At 35.5% G+C, this 21,284-nt stretch overlaps 1 protein-coding gene and 1 long non-coding RNA gene across 3 annotated transcripts; both read right to left on the bottom strand.

Annotated features, from left to right (window-relative positions):
• Window positions 1-1,284: 1,284 nt before the first annotated feature.
• LOC147518897 (subtilisin-like protease SBT5.6) lies at window positions 1,285-5,984 on the bottom strand. Its single transcript, XM_086594812.1, has 8 exons — window positions 5,600-5,984; window positions 4,942-5,133; window positions 4,223-4,334; window positions 3,176-3,740; window positions 2,966-3,066; window positions 2,449-2,806; window positions 2,093-2,306; window positions 1,285-2,015 (listed from the first exon to the last, which is right to left on the bottom strand). Exons 1-8 carry the CDS (start codon window positions 5,955-5,957, stop codon window positions 1,474-1,476), a joined length of 2,442 nt encoding a protein of 813 aa, XP_086450938.1. The 5' UTR covers window positions 5,958-5,984; the 3' UTR covers window positions 1,285-1,473.
• Window positions 5,985-13,819: 7,835 nt separating this feature from the next.
• Window positions 13,820-18,394, bottom strand: LOC147518896 (uncharacterized). 2 transcript variants are annotated; one of them, XR_015211922.1, is made up of 7 exons: window positions 18,265-18,394; window positions 17,648-18,005; window positions 17,509-17,566; window positions 17,394-17,450; window positions 15,848-15,885; window positions 15,192-15,338; window positions 13,820-14,141 (listed from the first exon to the last, which is right to left on the bottom strand). It is a non-coding gene; the product is annotated as an uncharacterized LOC147518896 (long non-coding RNA). The 2 variants fall into 2 exon arrangements; XR_015211923.1 differs by lacking the exon at window positions 18,265-18,394 and having other exon boundaries at window positions 17,644-17,997.
• Window positions 18,395-21,284: the final 2,890 nt, after the last annotated feature.

Here is a 21,284-nt window from a genome sequence, read left to right as displayed (position 1 = left end):
GCAAGAATGTAATTGGTGCAGGAAAGAATGTAATGTTGGGATACCTGAAACAATTATTATAAGAAATATATATTTTTTTAAATAAAGAACTAATACCCGACGGATAAAAACTGTCTAATAGCAAACTACCCGACGGCTAGTAGCTGGCATATCCGACGGCTGGTGATAGTCGGTCTAAATTTGTTCATAGCCAGAACTATACGGTTTTAACAAGAGGGAATATCCCGACGGTTTTAGCGGCGAGGAATAACGGTCTTTGAAAAGAAGAACTATCCGACGGTTTTGTACCGCATATCGACGGTTATTAACAGTAGGAATGTCCGTCGGCAAAGATCTTCAACCCCGATAGCCTATGTCGACCGAGCATTTTCCGACGGCCTTGCGGCAGTTTTGGTCTGTCGGGTAATACCTTTCGCGACAACCATAGTCAGTCGGGTAAAGTCGTTCTTTTTGTAGTGATTTAAACTGTTTATGAGTTTTTGGGAGTTGAGAGTGCGTGACACTTCGAAGATCGAAGAGTCGGGAACAAATATTGTTTTTCCGAATTCTGTCGAAATTCGGGGTGTGACAACAGTGACTTGTGCAATGGTATATGCAATATGGAATGAGAGAAACTGTAGGAGATTCAAGCACAAACAGCACTCGTCTCAGCAGGTTGCAAATGATATTATTGGCAGGATGAAAGTCTACTTGCAGAAGGAGATCAAGACTGGCACAGACACGGCAAGTACAAGACAAATATGTACTAAGATGGGGCTACAAGTGCAGTTGATGAAGGCCAAAACTATTATCCCATGTCAGTGGATCAAGCCACCTCCGAATGCTTTTATGCTCAACTCTGATGGTACTCTCCAACCTCAATATGCTGGATTTGGGGCATTATCAAGGACGCTGATGGAAATATGGTCATCATGTACCATGGAGGGTCAAAACATAGGTCTATACTGTACCAGGAACTGAGAGGCATTGAAGTAGGGCTACAAGCAGCTAGAATGGTTGGAAACCAACATCTCAAGGTAGGTTCAGACTCTATGAGGGCTATAAACATACTGAAAGAACAAGAAGATACACCTTGGTACTGCCAGAACATCTTGAAAGCAATTAAAGGACATGCTCAAGAATTCAGAAGTTTAAACTTCAGTCATACCTACATGTAATAATTGACGAGGATGCCAGAGGTGTAATAGTTGATAGATGTTAAGAAATACAGGTTTGGGTCGGCCATAACCCATAACTTTTTTTTTTAAAAAAAAAGGTATGATATGATAACCAAACACTAAAAAATGAAAGGCAGTAATATGTAGTCAATTTCCATATGTACAACATCGAAAAATTCTGTGTTTTCATGTTTCAAACCTACATTTTACCTAGCTGCATTGGAGAAACGTACATGCAATTTCCCAGTAAAAAAGTTGTTTGGATTGACGACAGAAGGGCCTCTCGACCAAGTTTCATGAAATTTGAAAATAAGATTTATGCCCGAGATAGTGCTATGGGGCTTCTTACTGCATGGATCCCATCTTTCCATGTGTATGATCCAAATGAATATTCTTCTGTAGTGCTATTGCTTTCTTTTTTACTTCCTTTTGCTTTAACCGTTATTGTGAAGCTTTGCTTCTCACCGATATCGTTGAAGTATAATTTTTTTGGGTGTAATTTGACGGAAAATCCCCGTGGCAGCCTGACACTTGCTATGTACACACTTTTTTTGCCACCAACATTAGTAACAGTTCTCTTCACTTTCAGGGAACCATTAAGCTTGGAAATTGCCAGAGACGGATAGTTGAGATCGTGAACTGAGGGTGAAACTTTTGGACAGTGGAAGGTACGATCGACTCCCTTGATGCCGATACTACATAAGAAAAGGAGGTAGTCTGTGTAGGAAGCATCATATACAAGGCCTGGATCTGAGACTTTTGTGGGCCGAACGTGGCCCGAACCAAAGTTGAATGGGTTTGCAACCTTTCCGGACTCTTCAGTAGTCATTACTTTACCCAGATTATTTCGCAATGTTGCTGCACAAATCAAGAAAATATCATATTGGCTTCATTAAAATGTAGTATTTGTTGCCTATGCCTATCAATTAGGTTACCTGTCGTCATGAGAGCAGATCTTATGGCAGCACTACTCCAGGTGGGATGAATAGCTTTGACAAGCGCGGCGATTCCAGCTAAATGGGGGCATGCCATTGAAGTACCGGATTCAAAACTATATTTCACAGCTCGATGATCCGAATCCAAAGTTGTAGGAGATACTACCTCACTCCATGCTGCTATTATGTTCAGTCCAGGTGCTGTTATGTCTGGCTGCACATAAACAACTATTATGTCCAAACTACATCACCCCAATTATTAATAAAGCATATTACAGTACATAAATGGAGCAATACATAATTTGAAAATTGTTTGTTAGTGATACCATTATATATTCATTTATGGCACAATTTACCTTGAGAATGTCTGGTACAAGGGGATTTGGACCAACTGAGGAAAAAGCTGCCATGGAAGGTGCTGGTTTAGCATCTAGAAGTGTGACGGCTGGATCAATTTGGGCAACTGATTTGTTGGAAGATTTAATGTAATTGAGAATTGTGGTTGCATCATTAGCTCCAACGGCTGTTGCTGGAAGGACATGGGCATCTACAGTTAGTTCATCTCCATTCGAGGGGCCGTTCCCTAAGATCATACCAACACCCCCGGCTCTTTTCACCTCCTCTCCCTTTGCAACCCTCAATCCTTCTCCTCTCATACATAGTACAATTTTTCCCTTTGTCTTTTTCGGTGATAAAGAACCTGAAAGGCATTGTCTGTAAGAGCAAAAGAGATATTGTAATTAGTTCCCAAGTTGACATTTACTTGACTTTACTCAAGATGTTCAGTTATTCGAAAACCTCCCCCTTTTTGTAGGACTACTTATTGCTTGCAAGTTAAAATGTAAACTGAAAACAAGCTAGAGCAATCGTTACCCTGCACTAGAATTCTTAGGCACAAACGGTTCAACTACATCACCGGCGTAAACTAAAGGGTACATTATCTTCTTTAGCTTGTCTGGTGCTCCAGATTCACCCTGAAATTGATGCAAATCAAATTATACACTCAACGTCAAGGATAACTATTTTGACTTTGATCGTGGACACAACATATTTATTTAATGTAATGAAAGAAAACGACTCTACCTTGATTTTCATGCCGTTCCCCAAGACAACGGGTGAACTGACTGTTCTGTCAATACTACTAGCACCAACAGTGATGAACCATGGAGCAAGATTTGATACAGTAGCAGAATCAGGCCCATTATTTCCACCAGCACATGCAACCACAATATTCTTCTTGATTGCATGTAGAGCCCCCATTGCAATTCCACTGTCCGTGAAATTAAGTTGCCCATCTGATCCAATTGATATACTCAAAACATCAACCCCATCACCGATAGCATCATCAATTGCCGCAAGCATATCAGCGTCCTGACAAGTGTCAAGTTTTTCCTGGGACCCATCAGTAGGTATTGGCCAGCATACTTTGTACATGGCAAGACGAACAAGTGGAGCTCCACCGGATGCTGTGCCACTTGCAAATCCACCAAGGCCTGATACATTTGCAACCATTCGACCTCCAACGGTTGATGAGGTGTGGGTTCCATGGCTGTCACTATCACGAGGTGATCGGTAGTCTAAACTCTTATTCAATCGTTTGTAGTAGTGTTCATAGGCTTTAAGGTAGTATCGTGCTCCTATAAGTTTCCTGTCAAAATATCCAGAATCACCATGACATGATAATCAGTTCTTATATAAATTGACTACGCGTTGAACTGCGTATGTAGGATTACTAATCTGATGACTAAAGAGCTGAGACACTACAAGAAAATTAAAATTAATATCTGCTAGCACATGTAAACTTAACAATATCATTATCCATCAGATATCACTGTGCAACTCAAATTTAAGATGTACTCCCAAACATGCATAACGATTACCCAACATGCTCCCATCAGGTTGTCACGAGTCCAGGACCACGTCAGTACGTACCATAATTTAACAACTCTTAACTATGTTATTACAAGGACTAGCCTAGCCTGTGTGCGTAGCTCGTGCCTAGTGTATGTGCGTAGCTCACTAGCTCGTGTATTTAAGGGCTACATGCCTACATATATAGGATTTTTTGTTTAAACATGTTACTTGTCATTCTAATGATGTAATTAGGTGTTTTTTGCAAGAAGTAATTACCTATTACAATGAGAAGAGTTGAAGGAATCTCCGGCTTGACAAATTCCTTTCCACGACTTTGGCACAGGCCCAAATCCTTCGTCGTTGAAGCTTCTTGACTCGGGCCATATACCTAATATCGCCAAAGAACAAATAGCCAGCCAACTTGTCAGTGTTTCAACAATTGTACGCAGGCACATTCTGCTATTTCAAAATTTGCAACCATGCCGGTTAATGTTTGTGTTTTGCCAAATGCAACTTTAGATGATATTAACTAATTCAAAAAATATTCACTGTAATAATATTCATCAACTAGCTAGGTGTTGCAAAAAAAAATATAATGTCGTCAACAAAATTTATTATTTGAAGGTCACAGAGATTGTATTGTCAATTATCATGATAACTATGAAAGGGCTAACATTTTATTGTTTTTTCCAAATTAAAAATAATAAAATGGTGAAGTTGGCTCACTTGTAAGAAGGTCCTTCTGAAATTTGTATAAGTTTGGTTTGATTGATTGGGGTGAAAACGAACTACATTACTGAGAGTGAAACTATTGTTTGTGCATTAGAGGTAGCAGTCAGCAAAGGGGTGGAAGTATGCATGATGGGTGGAATAAGCGTTTATGGTATACAGAGTTTCTTAAAAAAATTGGTGAAGTTTATGGTATGCAGGTTCTAATATTTGAACGAGCATCAACAAAACAAACAGCCATTTTTATTTTTTCTGAACTTACTTACCAGAGTCTAGCAGACCAACAATGACATCCTTCCCATAGTTGGCCATTTGCCAAAGGTTTCCTCTCATCTCGCTATCAACACTTCTGCCAAATTCCATTCCCCCTTGAAGACCTATAAACTCCCATGACCTTGTAGTCTGAAGAGACCATGTATTTGGTTTGCTTTGAGATATTGATACCACTTCATCCTTTTCTGTAATAATAACAAACCATCACTACAAGAAAGAGACATTTAAGAACGTTTTAGATTGTCACAAAAGCTTATAGAAACGCTTTTGAGGCGTAAAGCAAACATCGCTAATTAATACAGAGATCGACCCAGAAAGTATTTGCAGCGTCTTCCACGTTGAAGAAGTATTAAAGGAGAAAAAAATGTATGGGGCGACACTTCTAGCAAATGTCCTTAAATACTTTCGAGGTGTATTGTGAGGCCATTGTTAGGTAGCAGAAGTTTGAGGGAACCCAAGCTGAAAACTATTTATAATAACTAGACGAGCTCCTCTATAAACCGGTTGGATCCCTTGCCAACGTGTCAATCTCGAGATTTCAGTGTTTATCTCGATGGACATGAATGGTGGAAGAGCACATGCAGCTGTAGGGATTTGATCCCTCAACCTGGTCTTATTAGAGAAGCTGGATTACAATTAATACTTGAATACCTGATAAGAGTTTGGCTTCATCTGCTGTAAGCAAGGCAGCAAAGCCATTGATATTCTTATAACTATATAGAATAGAAGCTCTAGCTTGTTCTTCACTTTTCTTAACTGAGGAGAGATGTGAATGATGAATGTCTTCAATCTCTTGAAGGGAATTTATTCCATCGTGTTCTCCGAAATATACTATATACACATGTCGTTCGTCACATGAAATTAAAAGAGGAAGAAAAACGAGCAGGGAAGAAAAAGAAGAAACAAATTCTTCATTGGTAAAATGGCAAAAGAATGTCGTGCGTACAGTGGTAACTATAATGAACTTGTGATTGGGTTTTATAACTTTTGAGTAAGGAAAAAGATGCATCTAACAAATGGAAGGATAGATGTTGAGGTTTACTTCCATTCTTAAAGTTGCAGATCCTATAATTGGCCTTGCTCATTTTATCCTAGTGGCTTTAAATAGTTAGATTTTCCTGATTTTCCTCCTTTAGAACTTATATAAGGAACATTAATTTATTGGTCAATTAAACTGCGTGTTAACCATTAGTTGTTGGTCTTCGGAATGCGAAATGAATCGATTTGTTTTTGGCTCGATCAAAGTTGGCCGAACTTGAACAATATTTATTTTGTAGGGCTTCATTACAATCCAAGCTCTACATTTGTTAACTTGTGTTCGTCACGTATTTGATAAACCATGGTTATATCATTAACCTTATTGTAGGATTAAAATGAACGGAAAATCAGACTAATGATTCTGAGATGGTATATTGAGTAAGAGAATTAATTAGAAGATCAAATTAAATGAATTCCAATAAAATCGATGATTTCCAATAAATTTGGCTTCTTTTCTAATTGGTGTTTTTCTTGTTCAGTAAGGTGTCCCAGCTGGCTAATATGATTTCCAAGCTTTCAAGTTTGAAAATACCAATCCTTGCTTCCACTAAAGGTAAATTTGAAAGGTGATTAGAGTATTTAATAAGATAACATAATTGACCATACAAAGGGGGAAAAAGATTATAAAAATGGCTAGAGGTGGCCAAATATATATTGATCTGTACGTGATCGAGATGTGACTTGCATAAATCTTGTCAAACAAAGATCTCAGAGTTGAAAAACTCTCACTTTATAGAAGTGATTTTCGTGAAATACCGATCATTCCGGACAATTAGGCATTTAGGGCTTTAGGCATAGGAAATAAATTAAAATTTACATATAACTGGGATAAAAACCCTGATTCCAGTCTTTATTAGCCTAAAATCCATTGACTTTTGGAATTACGGCTAAAGCCCACCCGCTTCTTTTAGATATGAATTAAAAATGTCTGACCACGTTAAATTGCGGAATAAGGTAATTAGAGATTTTTATAATACCAAATTTACCCTTTTCTTCTCAATTCTTCTCAATTTACCTATTTAGTTCTTAGTGTAACTTCGTCTTCGAAAAGATCACTCTTTTATTGAGTTTGAAATCGTGATTTGTGATTTAATGAGATTTTGCGGTCATGATTTCATTCTTTTCTTTTGACTTTGTTATTGAGATCTTCTTTTAGAGATCGTAAGTTTGAGGTAATTTTTCTAGATCTGTTTTTCGCATCTTTGTCAATTTTTGATAATTGAGTATAGTAAAGGATGCATTTGAGATCCATGGTATTTTCATTTACTTTCTTTTACAAAAGCTTGGTATTCTTCCATTTACCGTGGTGAAAATACTATTGTTAGACGTTAGATTTGCGTTTGCATCCGAATCACCTTGTGACAAGGGGTTGTGCAGCTACGTATCTGTTCTTGCTTAAACATGGGAGTAATGAAGTTGTCGAATAGTCGATTTCATCATTGATTGAGAAGCTAGAACTATTAAAGTTGCTGGTTCAAATAAGTTTAGATTTTGAAAAAGAGCTTAATTCGTGTTTAAGTTTGATTTGAAGGTCTTGTTGGGCAATGTTTCCTTAGGAAGTGGTGATTGGAGCTTGTTGGGCCAGCCATAGGTTGCGGCGTGCTATAGCGAGAGATTAATGAAAATGGCATTTAGTATTCTTAAAAAGCTTGATCCTTTCGAGTTACCAATTCAAGATTGTATTGAGGTTCAAGTCAGTGTTTTAAGGACCTTAAACAAGCTTTGTAAAGTTGAACTCTTAAGTATGTTCTTTGTAAGAAAAAATTTAAGCAAGAAGACCCGTCTTTGGTCTTGATCTTTGAAAAAGTTTGTCGGTCATTATTCTTCCAAGAATGTAGGTTCTAATTTGGCTATTGAGTATTTAAAGAAGTACAACATGTTCCTTGTTAAGTCTCTCCATGCTTCTCTTCTCCTCAGGTTAAATTAGAAGCCCCGCAATGGGTTCATAGCTTTTGCAAGGTTGTGGTAATTGTAAAGGGTGATGTGAGTTTCATAAAAAAAATCATTATGAAGAAAGTGGTTTTGTTAATATATGTGATAATTTGATTACTACGCATTTGAATGCATTTCAGATAAGGAGCCAAAAGTGAGGTCTTGCGTTGCGCCAGTCTTGGATAATCTTTTGCAAGTAAAACTTATTTACCATGGAAATTTGTATGAAATTGTAGGAGTCATCCTCGAGAAAATTGGTGATCCTGATACTTCTATAAAAAACACATTCTTGTTCTTAGATAAGCTAACATATCTTTTTTTGTTTTATACTAAAAAAAATCAAGCTTTTAATTTGCTTTTCTAATACCACGCTTTGTTACAAGTACCTTCCTCATGCACAAATTGTCATTTGTAGAATGTCTCATGTTTGGAGCCTTTAATACTGCAACTGATTCTGTCACCGTTTTAATCCATATCTCTGCGACAAACTTTCTACTAAGTATGTCCATTAGTGTGAGTATAATAAAATGACTTGTATGTAGTGTGAGTTTCACAATGGTTGTTGCAGTAGTAATAGACAATGCAACATCCATGTTGCAGTTGAGTAAACAAATGTAACATTCATGTTGTAGTAGAGAGTTGTCGGTCAACATCCATAACAAAATGGGAGTTCATAGTGGTTATTGCAATAGTAATAGGCGGCAACATCCATGTTGCATTAGAGTTGATAGTGCAACATTCATGTTGTAGTAGAGTTGCCGAGTCTGCAACATTTATGTTGCGATAGGAGTTACCGGTGGTGATTCTTGCAAGTAGTAATACCGGTGCAACATCCATGTTGTTATAAAAGAGTTAATAGTGCAACATTTATATCGCATGATGAAAGTTGATAATGGTTGTTGCGGTAGTAATTGCAATATCCATGTTCTTTGTAGAGTTTGATGCAATATTCATGTTGCGGTAGTTGTTGAAATAGTAATAGGCGATGCAACATTTACGTTGCGATATAGTTAATGATGCAACATTCATGTTAGTGTTTATTGCGATAGTAATAGATAGTGCAACATCCATGTTGCAGTATAGTTGACAATGTAATATTCATGTTGCAGTGGGAGTTGACAGTGGTTGTTGTAATATTAATAGACATCCATGTTGCAGTGTTTGGGAGAAATTTCGGGAGAGAAATCAATAGGAAATTTTAAGGACAAAATTACCGATTGAAATTTCACAAAATTTCAAGACAAAGTTCACATGAGAAAGTTAAGCCGGGTTTCATATTTGGCGTTATTTGTTTTGTCTTAAAGGGCAAAGTGGTAATCTAACTCAAAAGTCAACCGGATGGGCTTTACACATAAATAAAAAACCAGGTGTCTTTTATCCATAATTATACTGAAACTGTGGGCTTTAGGCCCAAACTCAGTAAAATTTAACTATGGGCATAAGGTTGCATAAGGTGTAACCAAGTAACTAGTGGATGGGCTGAACTTGTAATGTGTAACCAAGTAACTAGTGGATTTATTAACGAAAAAAAAAAGTAACTAGTGGATGGGCTGAACTTATTCTTAACATTTTTTTTTTGCAATAATTAACGTTGAAATAACTGATGCTACATTTTTCATGCGGAATGAAATGACTGACACCATAGAATAGATTCACTATGTGTAACGTTGATCAAAATTAACTTCATTGGTACAAAAATTGAGGCCGGAGTTCTCATAAACAGTGTTATTATTTAGTACATCTATTCGTTGATAATTTGCTTTCCTATCAATTTCCATGTTTGGTTTCTTCTTCCTAAGAGCTGGGCCATCTCCAGTTTGTCAATGAGTTACAAGGGATTGCTCCATATACATGTTTGCTACTTGATATAAATGATGTTTGTTTGTTTTTCATTTTTTTTTTGGGTGCACTTGTGAGAATGGTCTACCTATTTTTAGTTGCATTCAGGGCCGGCCCTGAAATTGTGGGGGCTCTGAAATTGGGCTTTTGTAAAACCCACAAAAATGCTAACAAAAAGTCATGTGCCGGCCCTGCATTTCCCAAAGATAGGTACTGTATGTACTCAATCTTCATCTCCTATGTACTTCTCCATCTTTTTCATTTTCCAAATCTTTATGTATATATCTTACTATATTAGAAAAATATGGAGGTCGATGAATAGTAGTTTTTACGTACGTCACAGGGGCATTTTTGTCATTTCTCACCTAACAAATGATGGTAGTTTTGTCATTTCGCTCCTACCAGAAATTTCTCTACGCTTCTCGGTTTTTTCTCTCTTCGTCTCCAGGGTTTGTCTCTCTGCTCAAGCTTCCTCTCCTCCCCATCTCTATTTCTATCATATTAATCTGCTCAAGAGTTGCCAGTTTGTTAACGGGGTTGTGTATAACGGCTATTTGGTGATTTTGATTGTGGAAGCTTATTGAGTTTGATTTATGAAATAAACTCTTTCTCTCTCTCTGCGGTCTCCTTCTTTGTTCGCCTGTATGTTTTTATTTGTTGTGGTGTGATTGATTGATTTATAATTTTCAGTAACATTCAGTGGTGTGACGCAATTGTTGTATACATAGTGAGCAAGAATGATTAAACTAAACAAATATTCATGGGTGTAGCGATTCAAGAAAAACATTGGAGATAGGAGGTCTGCTTTTTCTGCTGTAAGTAGCTCCGAAGCTTCTCTGTTGATTTGGAAAATGGGGTGAACGGAGGAATGGATGTTAATGGGTTTATGTAGCAGCAATTGTCGTTTACTTCCTTGTTTATGCAGAAATGAGAGTTTATATCTTAAAGGAAATGTTCGTTTAATTGAAGAAAATAGTGGAAGTCTATGGGGATGTAATCCTCCAACCAGTGAGTCCAGTCAGGTATTGTTTTCGACACTTTTTGTTTTGTAATTGGTATCATGTTTATTTCTATTTTACAATTGGTATTTTTTACTGATATTTGGTACTTGGGATTGGAAACTTTAACAAGATTATTATATAAGAGTACGTATACCCATCAATGGCTTAAATGTGTATTCAACATTGGTAAATGATTAATCTATTTGAGCAGATAATGGAGTCTTTAATAGTTTTCAATTCAAAACTGAAACTGGAACAATATATGAATGGTTTCCTTTATATATATATGAGTTGGTGTAGTTAGATTTTGGCCCTTCGTAATATGTGAATGGTTTTCCTTTATATATACTAGTAAATGGGCACGTGCATTGCACGTGCTAGAAAAGAAAATGGGGGTGTAAAAAATTAAAGGCATGAACTTATGTAAATTAGAATAGTAGCAAATTACATATGTTTGAATGGATCGAAAAAAAAGAAAAGAAAAAAAAAATGGATTATGTAACATGTTTTAAATTAATACAGGTCGATTATATAACATGTAAATAAGAAACACGTTAGTTGTGTTCTCTGTTCAATTCGATTTTTGTTGTTCTTCCATGTTGCGAATAAATATATTCGAATAGGTATTTAACCGCCTGTAATTTAGTCAATATATAATTATTAGTGCATATGCCACAAACTAATTTACCAAAAAAATAGGTATTATGTTGATGAAGTTAACCTTGGTGCTACTGGTTGTGTAATTATTTTGTCGAGCATTTATTTGTGATTGAGGAATATTGTTGGATTCATATGAGTGTGTTACCTGTAAGATATAAAAATATTATATCATGTTGTGCAACATAATTGCTATTCTACACTGGAGAATAAAATATCTCAAAAAAAATGCAAGAAGAATAACCTTTTTTTTATCATTGTCTTCAAAATGATATAGCGAATCCATCTATTATTTTTTCTTTGTCGGCTTAAACAAACAGGTAGCTTGGACAGAGAAAGAAATTGTAGCTAGCTAATAAATGCCAATTTTTTTTTATATATTTAGAAACGAGTATATTGAGAAACAATAAGAAAAAAATACATTGGACACTGTTAATATTTGTTCTATAGATCTATTAAGTCGGAAATAATATGTAGAGTGAATTGAATGTGTAAATAAAAGCTACTGGAATATGTCTATATGGCAAGATTACCATTTAAAAGCTTTCAATATAATGTGGATCTTATTTCATGTATATAGAGATTGAATGAATCAAATGATGGAGTGATGATTTTTTCAAATTGTTTGTATAGAGGCGACAAACGGAAGAAATTATGGATGCTGCTAGTCGCGACGTTAAATTACATATGTTTCATCCTATCATTAGTCGCATAGTCCTTTGATCAATTCTTGCATTGGTTATTGGTCCCCATTCTGAAAATGTTATTATCACCCAACTCAACATGCAGTACTTTGGCAGGTTTCGGGCTTCAACTTGATTAACATAATGCAATGGAATGTTGGTTCTTTGAGAGTCAAATTAAGTGTAATGAGTAGTTAGCAACAGGTGCAGAGTGCATAGCGAAGGAGTGCAGAGGCATTAAAAGCCTGACCCATTGTGCATACTCACTATTCTATGCCTAAATGATTATAGAAACAATTTGATTATAGAAACATCCATAATACAGACTGGTGTACTGTGAAAAATGCTAGTGGTCTTCATAAAAATTTTTTTTTGGACTGGTATAGAAAACTCTAATATTGCATCCAATTGACGCCTCTGTCCTTTGTTTCCTTGCCATGAATCCCAAATGGAATCCATCGGGTCCTCCAAAATCCTTAACACTGCCAGTGAGATTGGTAGACTAAAGTTTTGCAATGAGTTCGACACCGTACCTTAATCAACGGGCCTTTGTATCTACCAACTTAGTTGTCCCTGCTACTCAATTCTGAACAATATTAAATATGTTGCAAATTTTTCTGTCCTAAAAAAAAAGGAAATTGGATATTCGACATATGAAAGAAAGGATGGTAGAAATAAAAAGAAATAACTAAGCGAACATGTCAAAGTTCTAGGACAAAAAGAAAAAACTGAATTAGAGTAGTGCTTCTAGGTTTATAACATTTTATCCGTTTACACTCCTGCCATGCCAAATGTCTGATTCACGCACCTTACATCTATGAACCTCTAAAGAAAAAAAAATTGAAGAAGAAATCGCAAAAAGAACAAACTCATTGACAGGTCGCATATTCCTTATTAATTGTATATAATGGAAATGTAAGTGACCTTATAACAATGTAAGTAACCTGAAGCAAATCCGGCAACAATTGTCAATGTGTAGCAACCTTGGGGAGAAAGCATTATGAGTAGTGTACTGAAGACAGTGAACGTAGTTCACCACTTCCACTTGAGCAGAGGTACAGGTACCTCAATTCGCCTCAAAGCACCATCGTTATAAACCACTGTAAGTATCAGGTGTGGGAATCATTCAGAACCAAAAAAATTTCGAAGGGTTGCCGCCTATGTCACTGACTGGAAGGAGAACCAGAACGAAGGATCAAAGGACAGGGCAACCGGACTTGGAACTGAAGCCATTGAGCCTCCCAACTGGCCTCTCCAGTTTTGCGAGGTCTGGGACACCAGGCTTAAGGACTTCGTTTCTCTAACTTGGCCGATCCTATCATCTTTGGGATGCTTTGCCACAGGAGGTACCTCTAATCTAATTCTTGGGGTTGAAGCTAAAAGCGCCCATATCTGAGGACTTGTAAAACAAATTTGTGTTTTTAATTGCTTTCGACATAGATATCCGGAAGATTTTCTAGATTTAGAGATGCATAGCAAAGAAATGTAATACTGCAAATACCACAGATTTTTGGCTGAAATGCCTATTAAACACTTGCTTCCAATTCTATACTATTGTTACATTACACTTGGCAGATTCAAAACATATCAGCTCAACTTGGGACATGAAGTTTAGATATGATTCTTGTTCATGGATATATATTACATCTACTTATGAGATTAAGCTGAATCATAAGTCACCTCATCCAGGAAACTCACGGTCAATCAAGAAACAAATTGAGTAGAGAGTAATAGATGACTAAATTGAATGAGTAGTTAACTGTGAAAGAGTAATCAAAACTACATACAAAAAACTTCCAATGAAGCTAAATAATCATAGTAAAAGTATTTTAGAATATTCGAGTCAGGAGCCATTTATCTATGTTCTAATGCCAATCCCATCAATGAAAGTTGAAAAAGAATGCAGCAGATAGGGTTACATTCCAACAAATAAAGAAAAAGGAATTCCAACAAATAAAGAAAAAGGAACAACGGAAAACTGGAGTGCCACAGAAGAAACTCCTCTTATCGACTTTGATCTTGAGACTCCCTTTCACCAAGTTTCTGAAAGAGAAAACATTGCAAACTTAAGTCAGAATCTGGAGCAACTAATGCAGCAGAGATATACCAGAAAATGATATAACAGAGCTTGAAGATGCAGCGGAGATGTTATATTGCAAGTCACCAGGAAAAGATATAACAGAGTAGAAGTTTCCTAGTTAAGGTGAGTGAAACTACAGAGCCTCTCTCTCTTCTATACTGAAAAATAACAATATCTCAGATATATATTAACAAACGAAATAGAAACAACATGATCAAAACATGGACTACACCCTTCCAAAAACAGAACCAAACATGTTTAAACCACAGCAATGAACTTAAAAAGCTCGGTAAAACCAGTGCATTGCGGAAAAAAAGATATTTCATCCAACAGTTCAAAGACTAATGAATCAAAAGATTTAAATTTGTGGTTCTTGGACAACATAAACACAAATTTCGAACAAACACTCATTTACTACCTCAAAATGCTTTGCTAGATGAGATTTTGAACTTGTTATGTTCAAAAACACAACTCTGACATTCTATAAGGTACAAAGATACTAAAAAAAGAAAACAATATAAAAGGCGAAATAAATGGGTCATCTAATTTATTAGGAATAAGCACAAAATGCAAGGATCTTCTAAAGTGAGGTCCCTCTAAAATAGACGTAAACCAAAGTTCAACATGTGCCATGAAGATTAAAAATGAAATTTAAAGACGAAAGAGTTGTCTATCCATCAGTAATTGTTAATCAAAATTGCGTAGTTCGAGAAGTATCAAAATAGTAAGAAGTCAGAGAAGTATCAAAATAGTAAGAAGTCAGAGAAGTATCAAATGAGATTTGTTTATCATCAATTGATTCAGTTGTAGCAGAAGGTGTAGTACACCCCTTATATAATTAAACATATGACAACAACCAAGAAAAATAGAAAATAAGACAAATAAGTGTCATCAATTGATTGAGTTGTAGCAGTAGGTGTAGTACACCCTTATATAATTAAACAGATGACAACAACCAAGAAAAATAAAAAATAAGACAAATAAGTGTGGATAGTTTCAGGTGAGATCAATACCTTTCACACGTTAATTGACAATGGATTGATTGATTTGCCTTTAATTTGTTGAGCATATGTGGCATTCTTTGTCGGCGTCTGCTTTCGCGTTAGTAACATTGATTTGAGCATTGTGTTGTTCTTTTGCATCCTTTGAACCACGACGAACTAAAGTAGAACGGAGATAAAATGGAAGGCAATTATGTTTTATCTCAATTATGAACGACATACTAAGAAATTCACACATATTTTTTTTCCCCGCATATATTGAAGGTGAGAAGGTCACATACAAAAACAGGTGAATGTCGCATACAATCAATCTCATACAAAAGAAATATGGATGGGCTAAATGTCATACCAACAATGAATCCATTTAACCAAATTCAAAGTGAATACATTTTTCAGGACCCAACTAAAGTGTTTGAAATGGAAAGTACGTAGTAAATTTTATTTTTATTTTTGAAAGAATGTAGTAAGTTAGTAATGCCTTTTCATTCATTTTTTTTTCCCTTTGAAGGCTTAAATTGGAATAAAAAAATTAACTGGAAAATTAATTAAAATGTGGAAAAAAAAATCAAAAACAAAAAGGAGTGAAAAAGAAGACAACAATTCTGAACGAAAATAAAGTTTTACAAAAACAAACAATATTTAGATTCCACAAATATTCTGAAGCATACCCGGCGGTGTTTATGTAATGAAGTACTCCAGCAGCAACCTGTAATTGACAAAGTGAATTTAACCGATCCAAATAAAACATAAAAGTGAGGATGAAATTTATCTTGCATTTTCTCAAACGATTAAAAGTGAACGGGACAGAAAGAAAAGGTAAGTAAACCTGTTTCTAAGAAAAGGAGTTTTCTGCAGCTATCTGCAAATTAAACGAACCAAAGAATATACTCGTGATTCGTGAAGAATAAACCCACCCACGGTGAATTTATTCGCCATGGAATTTAGATTGAAACTTGGAAGGAGAGAGAGAGAAGAGAGCATTGTTTTTATTCGTGAAATTGGTACACTCCAATCGGTGCGTTTTTTGGAGAAGATAACGAACAATTGGTTTTTCTATTAGGAATATCGGCGAAACGGTGTGTCTGTTCCATTAAAGTTTTTTTTATTAGTCCGAGAATATGTAATTAATCAATTTACCTTTTTAGCGAAGAGCAAAAAGAAAGTGACTGTCTAACTTTCCGGTACCCTTTGGATTTAAAACTTTGGCCTAAAACCGGGAATACGGGAACTAATCCAAAAATCAACGAGGGAACATAATTGGTGAAAGTGTGGGTCTGGCCCTAGCCTGGGCTGTAATTTCAAGGGATTAGGCTAGTGCCAAACCTCCAAGAGCAAGGTCTACTGGAACCTAAACCACATCAATACCTTGTATTTTCCTTTCATTCTATACTCACACTTCATAGCTCGTTTGCGCCTGATTTCCTGCCCTAAAGTCATAATACTGAGATCTTTTCTATACCAAAATGACTTTTCAAAGCTTCTAACTTTTCTTTTCTTAAAACAATATGTATCCCATTTCTCTTTTGATTTTTTGCCACATAACCCACCCTCTCTTGATTTCTTGCCCTCAATTCATAGATACTGAGTTTTCCCCGTAGTAAAATGATCTTCCGAAGCTTCTAACTTTTCCTTTTCTTCTCGAAACAATTCCAAACCTCTTTCTCATATCTTACTTCCGGTCTAGTACTAATAAGTTTAGAGTCTAGAAGCTTACTAAGCTGTACGAGTCACTAACCAAATGAAATATACGTAATCAAACGGTGATGGCTAAACATGCACACCAAGGGGTGAAATGATACTTAGATATATCAGGGGGTTGCTAAATGGTAAACATTAGATATATCAGGCGTAAGGCATAACTACGTAGCTTGCTCCGGGTGTGAGGTGCTGACCTGGCAAGAGAAAGCACCGAGGGATCTTTCTTTACATACCAGAGTCGAGAAATTTTTAAACCGTCTCTCGTAATGAACATTTTGATAGAAATAAAAGTATGCTGGATGAAATGAGGCCATAAAAGACCACAAATGACTATAAGAGAAACAATACAGTGATACACTACTACCAAGTAAGAGTGCAAGCAGAAATTATCTCCATTCTCCACAATATAAATATACATATTCCGCTGCAGATATTTAGATAATTTTTGACTTATGGAGCTCCGCAATGAAAATATTATTAAGAGAACAACGGTAAGAAAATGCAAGAAGTCTATACCAGAATTTTTGCGCTTCCAAAATCACAAAGCTTTACGTCATGGGTATGAGTATCAACCTGCTCCAAAAGAAGAAAACTTAAACAATACATCTCATAACACTGAGAGAGTAATTACCAGAAGATTTTGTGGCTTCACCAGGTACAGTGTGAATATATGCTAGCCCTCTAAAGATCTGAAATAAATTCATCAATTACATAGTGTCCTATCAAAGTACTATAATAAAAAAAATATGAAAAAGAAGGGAACTACATACTTGGTATGTATAGAGTTTCACATAGAGGAGTGGCATCTTCTGATTCATGTTCGAGTAGTGCTTAAGAACTCGGTAGACAGTTTCAGGGACTTATTCCATTACGAAGTTGAGATAAAATTCATTTCTACTGGTGGAAGAAAAAAAAACAGTGCTTTAATGAAACAACGTTTGGGTGATCCATTGTACACATCAACTGAAGCTCACGATTCTTATATCGTCTGTCCTGTAAAACCTTCTTTATAGCCACAGTCTCTCCAGATTCTAAGCATTTAGCCTGACATGAAAAAGGGTGGAAAGCATGATATCAAAGAGAACGGACAACTCCAAAAGATCCATTTCCAACAACCCGCTCTGCCGTCTGCAAGATGAAGGACAAACAACATTAAAATCCAAATCGCCAGAGAATAGTTAATCTGAAAGAAAATAAAATACTAAATTATGGCAATGTAAAACCAACGGAAAAAAAAAGAGAAGATCGACAAACGATAGTAAGAAAACCAAAGAAAAAGACAGCCAGACCTTTTGATTTGAAGAACGAATCATAGTTGTTTGCAAACCCTGATTTGGAAAGCGCGAAGGTTGAAAACATACCTCTGACATTGGGACTGGAGAGTGACTAAATGAAAATGAATTGAACCGATGCCATAAGAGAGATTGATAATGTAGAACAATTTCGGTTCAGTAAAACAAAACGAACCAAAATAATGAATAATCAAAAAACAAACAGTGAAGATAATTTGTGGTGAGTGAGTTTCGGAAGATGAGGAGAGTCGGGATGATGATGAAAAGCGTTGAAGATAATTTGCGTGGCAGTTATTTGTTTCCGTTTTGTGATTTGTTTCCATTTTGTGAAATGGTACGTCTGTTGTTTAGTGTTTCTCGGTTGTAATTTAAGTGAATTAAAGGGCAAAGTGTGTTTACGATTTTACCCTTTGTGTGAAGAGCAAAACTAAAGTGGCTGTCTAACTTTCCGGTACCCTTCCCATTAAAAACTTTGGTGTAAAACCGGGAATACGGGAACTAATTGGGAAATCTGGTATCCGTTTTATATATAAGATATATATATATATAAAGGAATTTTTTTGAAATAAGTACGTAAGTAAAACTTCACCTACAAAATGAATTTAAACCTATTTTTTTGTAGATATGATATACTCAATATTAAGATCATTTCTACAAAATTTTAGCTCATTTGGAAACCTCTAACATTGACAAAAAACAATTACAAAAATTCAACATTTCTAGACTATTAGATTTCTTTTTAAAGATGACAACAATTTTTATCTATGTTAGAGGTTTCTAAATGAGCTAAAATTTTGGGAAGATAATCATTATGGTGAGTGCTTCATAACCACAAAAAATTAGGTTTGAATTCATTTCTTAGGTGAAAGTTTTACGTACGTACTTATTTTAAGTTAACTTAAGTAGCTACTTAAGTGTAAACATGGACTAACAATTCACCCTTTGACATATAGAGTTTGATTTACCTTGGTTATGCTTATGTACTCTATGAATGATTTAGTGGACATGTGATTAAATGAAAAAATATATGGTATGTAGGCACCAGAGTTGCTCCTTGCCTAAATATTAGGCTATTGGCTAATCTGTAATGATGTATTCAGGGATAGGTGTGTTAGTGCTAGCACTCAAAGTTTATTCACCGCATTACAACTTGCAAACTAAAAATTATGTTGCAGTTGTGCCCTATCCTACTCCTCTAGAAACAGTTAGTTAAAGTCTTAAACTATTTTTTTTTTCTTTTTGAAAATTTTAAATTCATTATAATAATAAATTGTATTTTGATCTATTAGTTAGATTTCGTAATGTGTTCAATTTAGTAGTTCTGCAATTTGTTGTGATTATAGATTAATAAGTTATTTGACAGTGGAATTAATGAAGGTTTGTTTTGGAACATGGGTAAGTTAGAAACGTTAAAAGTCTTCAAGGAATTTTTTTGAGATTTGCGTTGGATGGAGATTGTCGTTTGTGTGCTCAGTTTATGGATGCTTATTTGTGTAACGGTAACATAAGAAAGTATACAGTCAATCTTTCATTCATTTTTGTATTTCATGTTTATGCTTCGAATGGTATACTGTTTATGTTTCACACAAAGAAATTGTTTTGTCAGGTGTTGGTTTGTTTTTTTGAGAGTTCTAGCAGATTTAGTAGTTCTTCTAGCGTTTATATTTATTCAGGGCGTGTTATTTTTCCTTTTATCCTTTTCAAAAGTTGGTTAGATATTCGAGGATGACGAGAAACAGCTACCTACCAACCGTGTTGAGGTGGAGTGTTTCTTTGACACATTCTCCCTGATTTTGTAAATTGTCCTACTTACAATAAACAACCGTGTTTAAATATGAGGGCACAACTTATGCACATAAGAATCATTATATTATAGTGGAAGATTCTTGTAAATTTCTTCCCTCTCATTTCCTCATAAACTTGCTGAGTCTTTGTAACAGATAACACATTGGTTTATAACACATTGTGTTTATAGTTATTGTCTGCATAACGAAAAATTTGGCTCTGGTTATTAGGAAGCATTCTCTGTGGACATGTAGAGCTGCACCATAGTCATTACTAAACATAAGGGTCGCAATGTCCTAAGCATTTGTGTGTGCTATACAGTCACACATGTAAAGTTATTCACTTCAAGTTCTAGAAATTGATGTTGTACAAGCTATGATGAAAAAGGAAAATGGTTTAGTATTGTACCAGGTATCAATGCTATAAAAGCTTTGTTGGATTTCAGGCAAACAAAGGTTATAAAGTCTTTGCTGGATTTCAGGCAAACAAATGGAGGCCAAGGAAGCAGATTCTGACATATGGTGATCAGATAATTAAACCGCGTAATGATGTTCTCTTAATTTATTACATGTGCAGTTCAAACATATTAGCATGCTATCTCATAAGCATCAATGTCTTTGTTGGAATGACACAGGTGAAAGCATTGTAAAAAGCAAGACACATAAAACATTGGAAAGTGTTATGACTAGACTCATGCTTGACAAAACTTACTCATAAAAAATCCCAAAACTTACTAAAATATCACTAATCTCATATTATCCATATCCCTGCATTCTCAATAATATTGTTGTTCCTATGAGATTCACTCAATCCGTCACTATCCTTACAACTTGATTGTAGCAATATTTATATTAATCCTACCATTCTACCCATTAACTTTGTTTTACTTCTCTTAACAGTATTTTAAGAGAGAAATTATATTTTCTACAAGATGATCTTACACAATTTGGATTGTGTGACGAAGATGTTTTTTCAAGGAAAGTTTCGGATGGGTAAAGAGAGTTCATGAAAGTTCAGATTGATAGAGCAAGATTTTATTTCAACCAAGCGGAGGAGAAGTTTTGTTGGTTTGAACTAGATATTAAATGAGGAATTTGTTTGCAAGGTCCCAAGCATGGAATTGCAATTTAGAGCTTCATGTGTAATTTATTTTTATTCCCTCTTAATTTTTGAAGTTCGAATGGGTAATTTCTTCTTAATGTTACGAACAACTATGATTTCTTCTGCATACAAAAAATTGAATTTCTGATATTGATTTGCCTATTGTTCATGTGTGCCATTTGTTGACTTTCTATTTTCACTTGGTATGTCAATATGTCATATATCTAAT

This window comes from Coptis chinensis, chromosome 2, assembly GCF_015680905.1.
Source record: "Coptis chinensis isolate HL-2020 chromosome 2, ASM1568090v1, whole genome shotgun sequence".
Lineage (NCBI taxonomy): Eukaryota > Viridiplantae > Streptophyta > Magnoliopsida > Ranunculales > Ranunculaceae > Coptis > Coptis chinensis.
This window is presented reverse-complemented; position numbering and strand designations above follow the sequence as displayed.

What these genes read in the sequence shown, in the direction of transcription:
- LOC147518897 (XM_086594812.1), bottom strand. Translation starts at nt 5,957, where the DNA reads ATGCATCTTTTTCCTTACTCAAAAGTTATAAAACCCAATCACAAGTTC. An exon ending in GGAACGGCATGAAAATCAAG is followed by an intron (nt 3,067 to 3,175) that starts GTAGAGTCGTTT and finishes CATCAATTTCAG; the next exon opens with GGTGAATCTGGAGCACCAGA. An exon ending in TTGTACCAGACATTCTCAAG is followed by an intron (nt 2,307 to 2,448) that starts GTAAATTGTGCC and finishes GTTTATGTGCAG; the next exon opens with CCAGACATAACAGCACCTGG.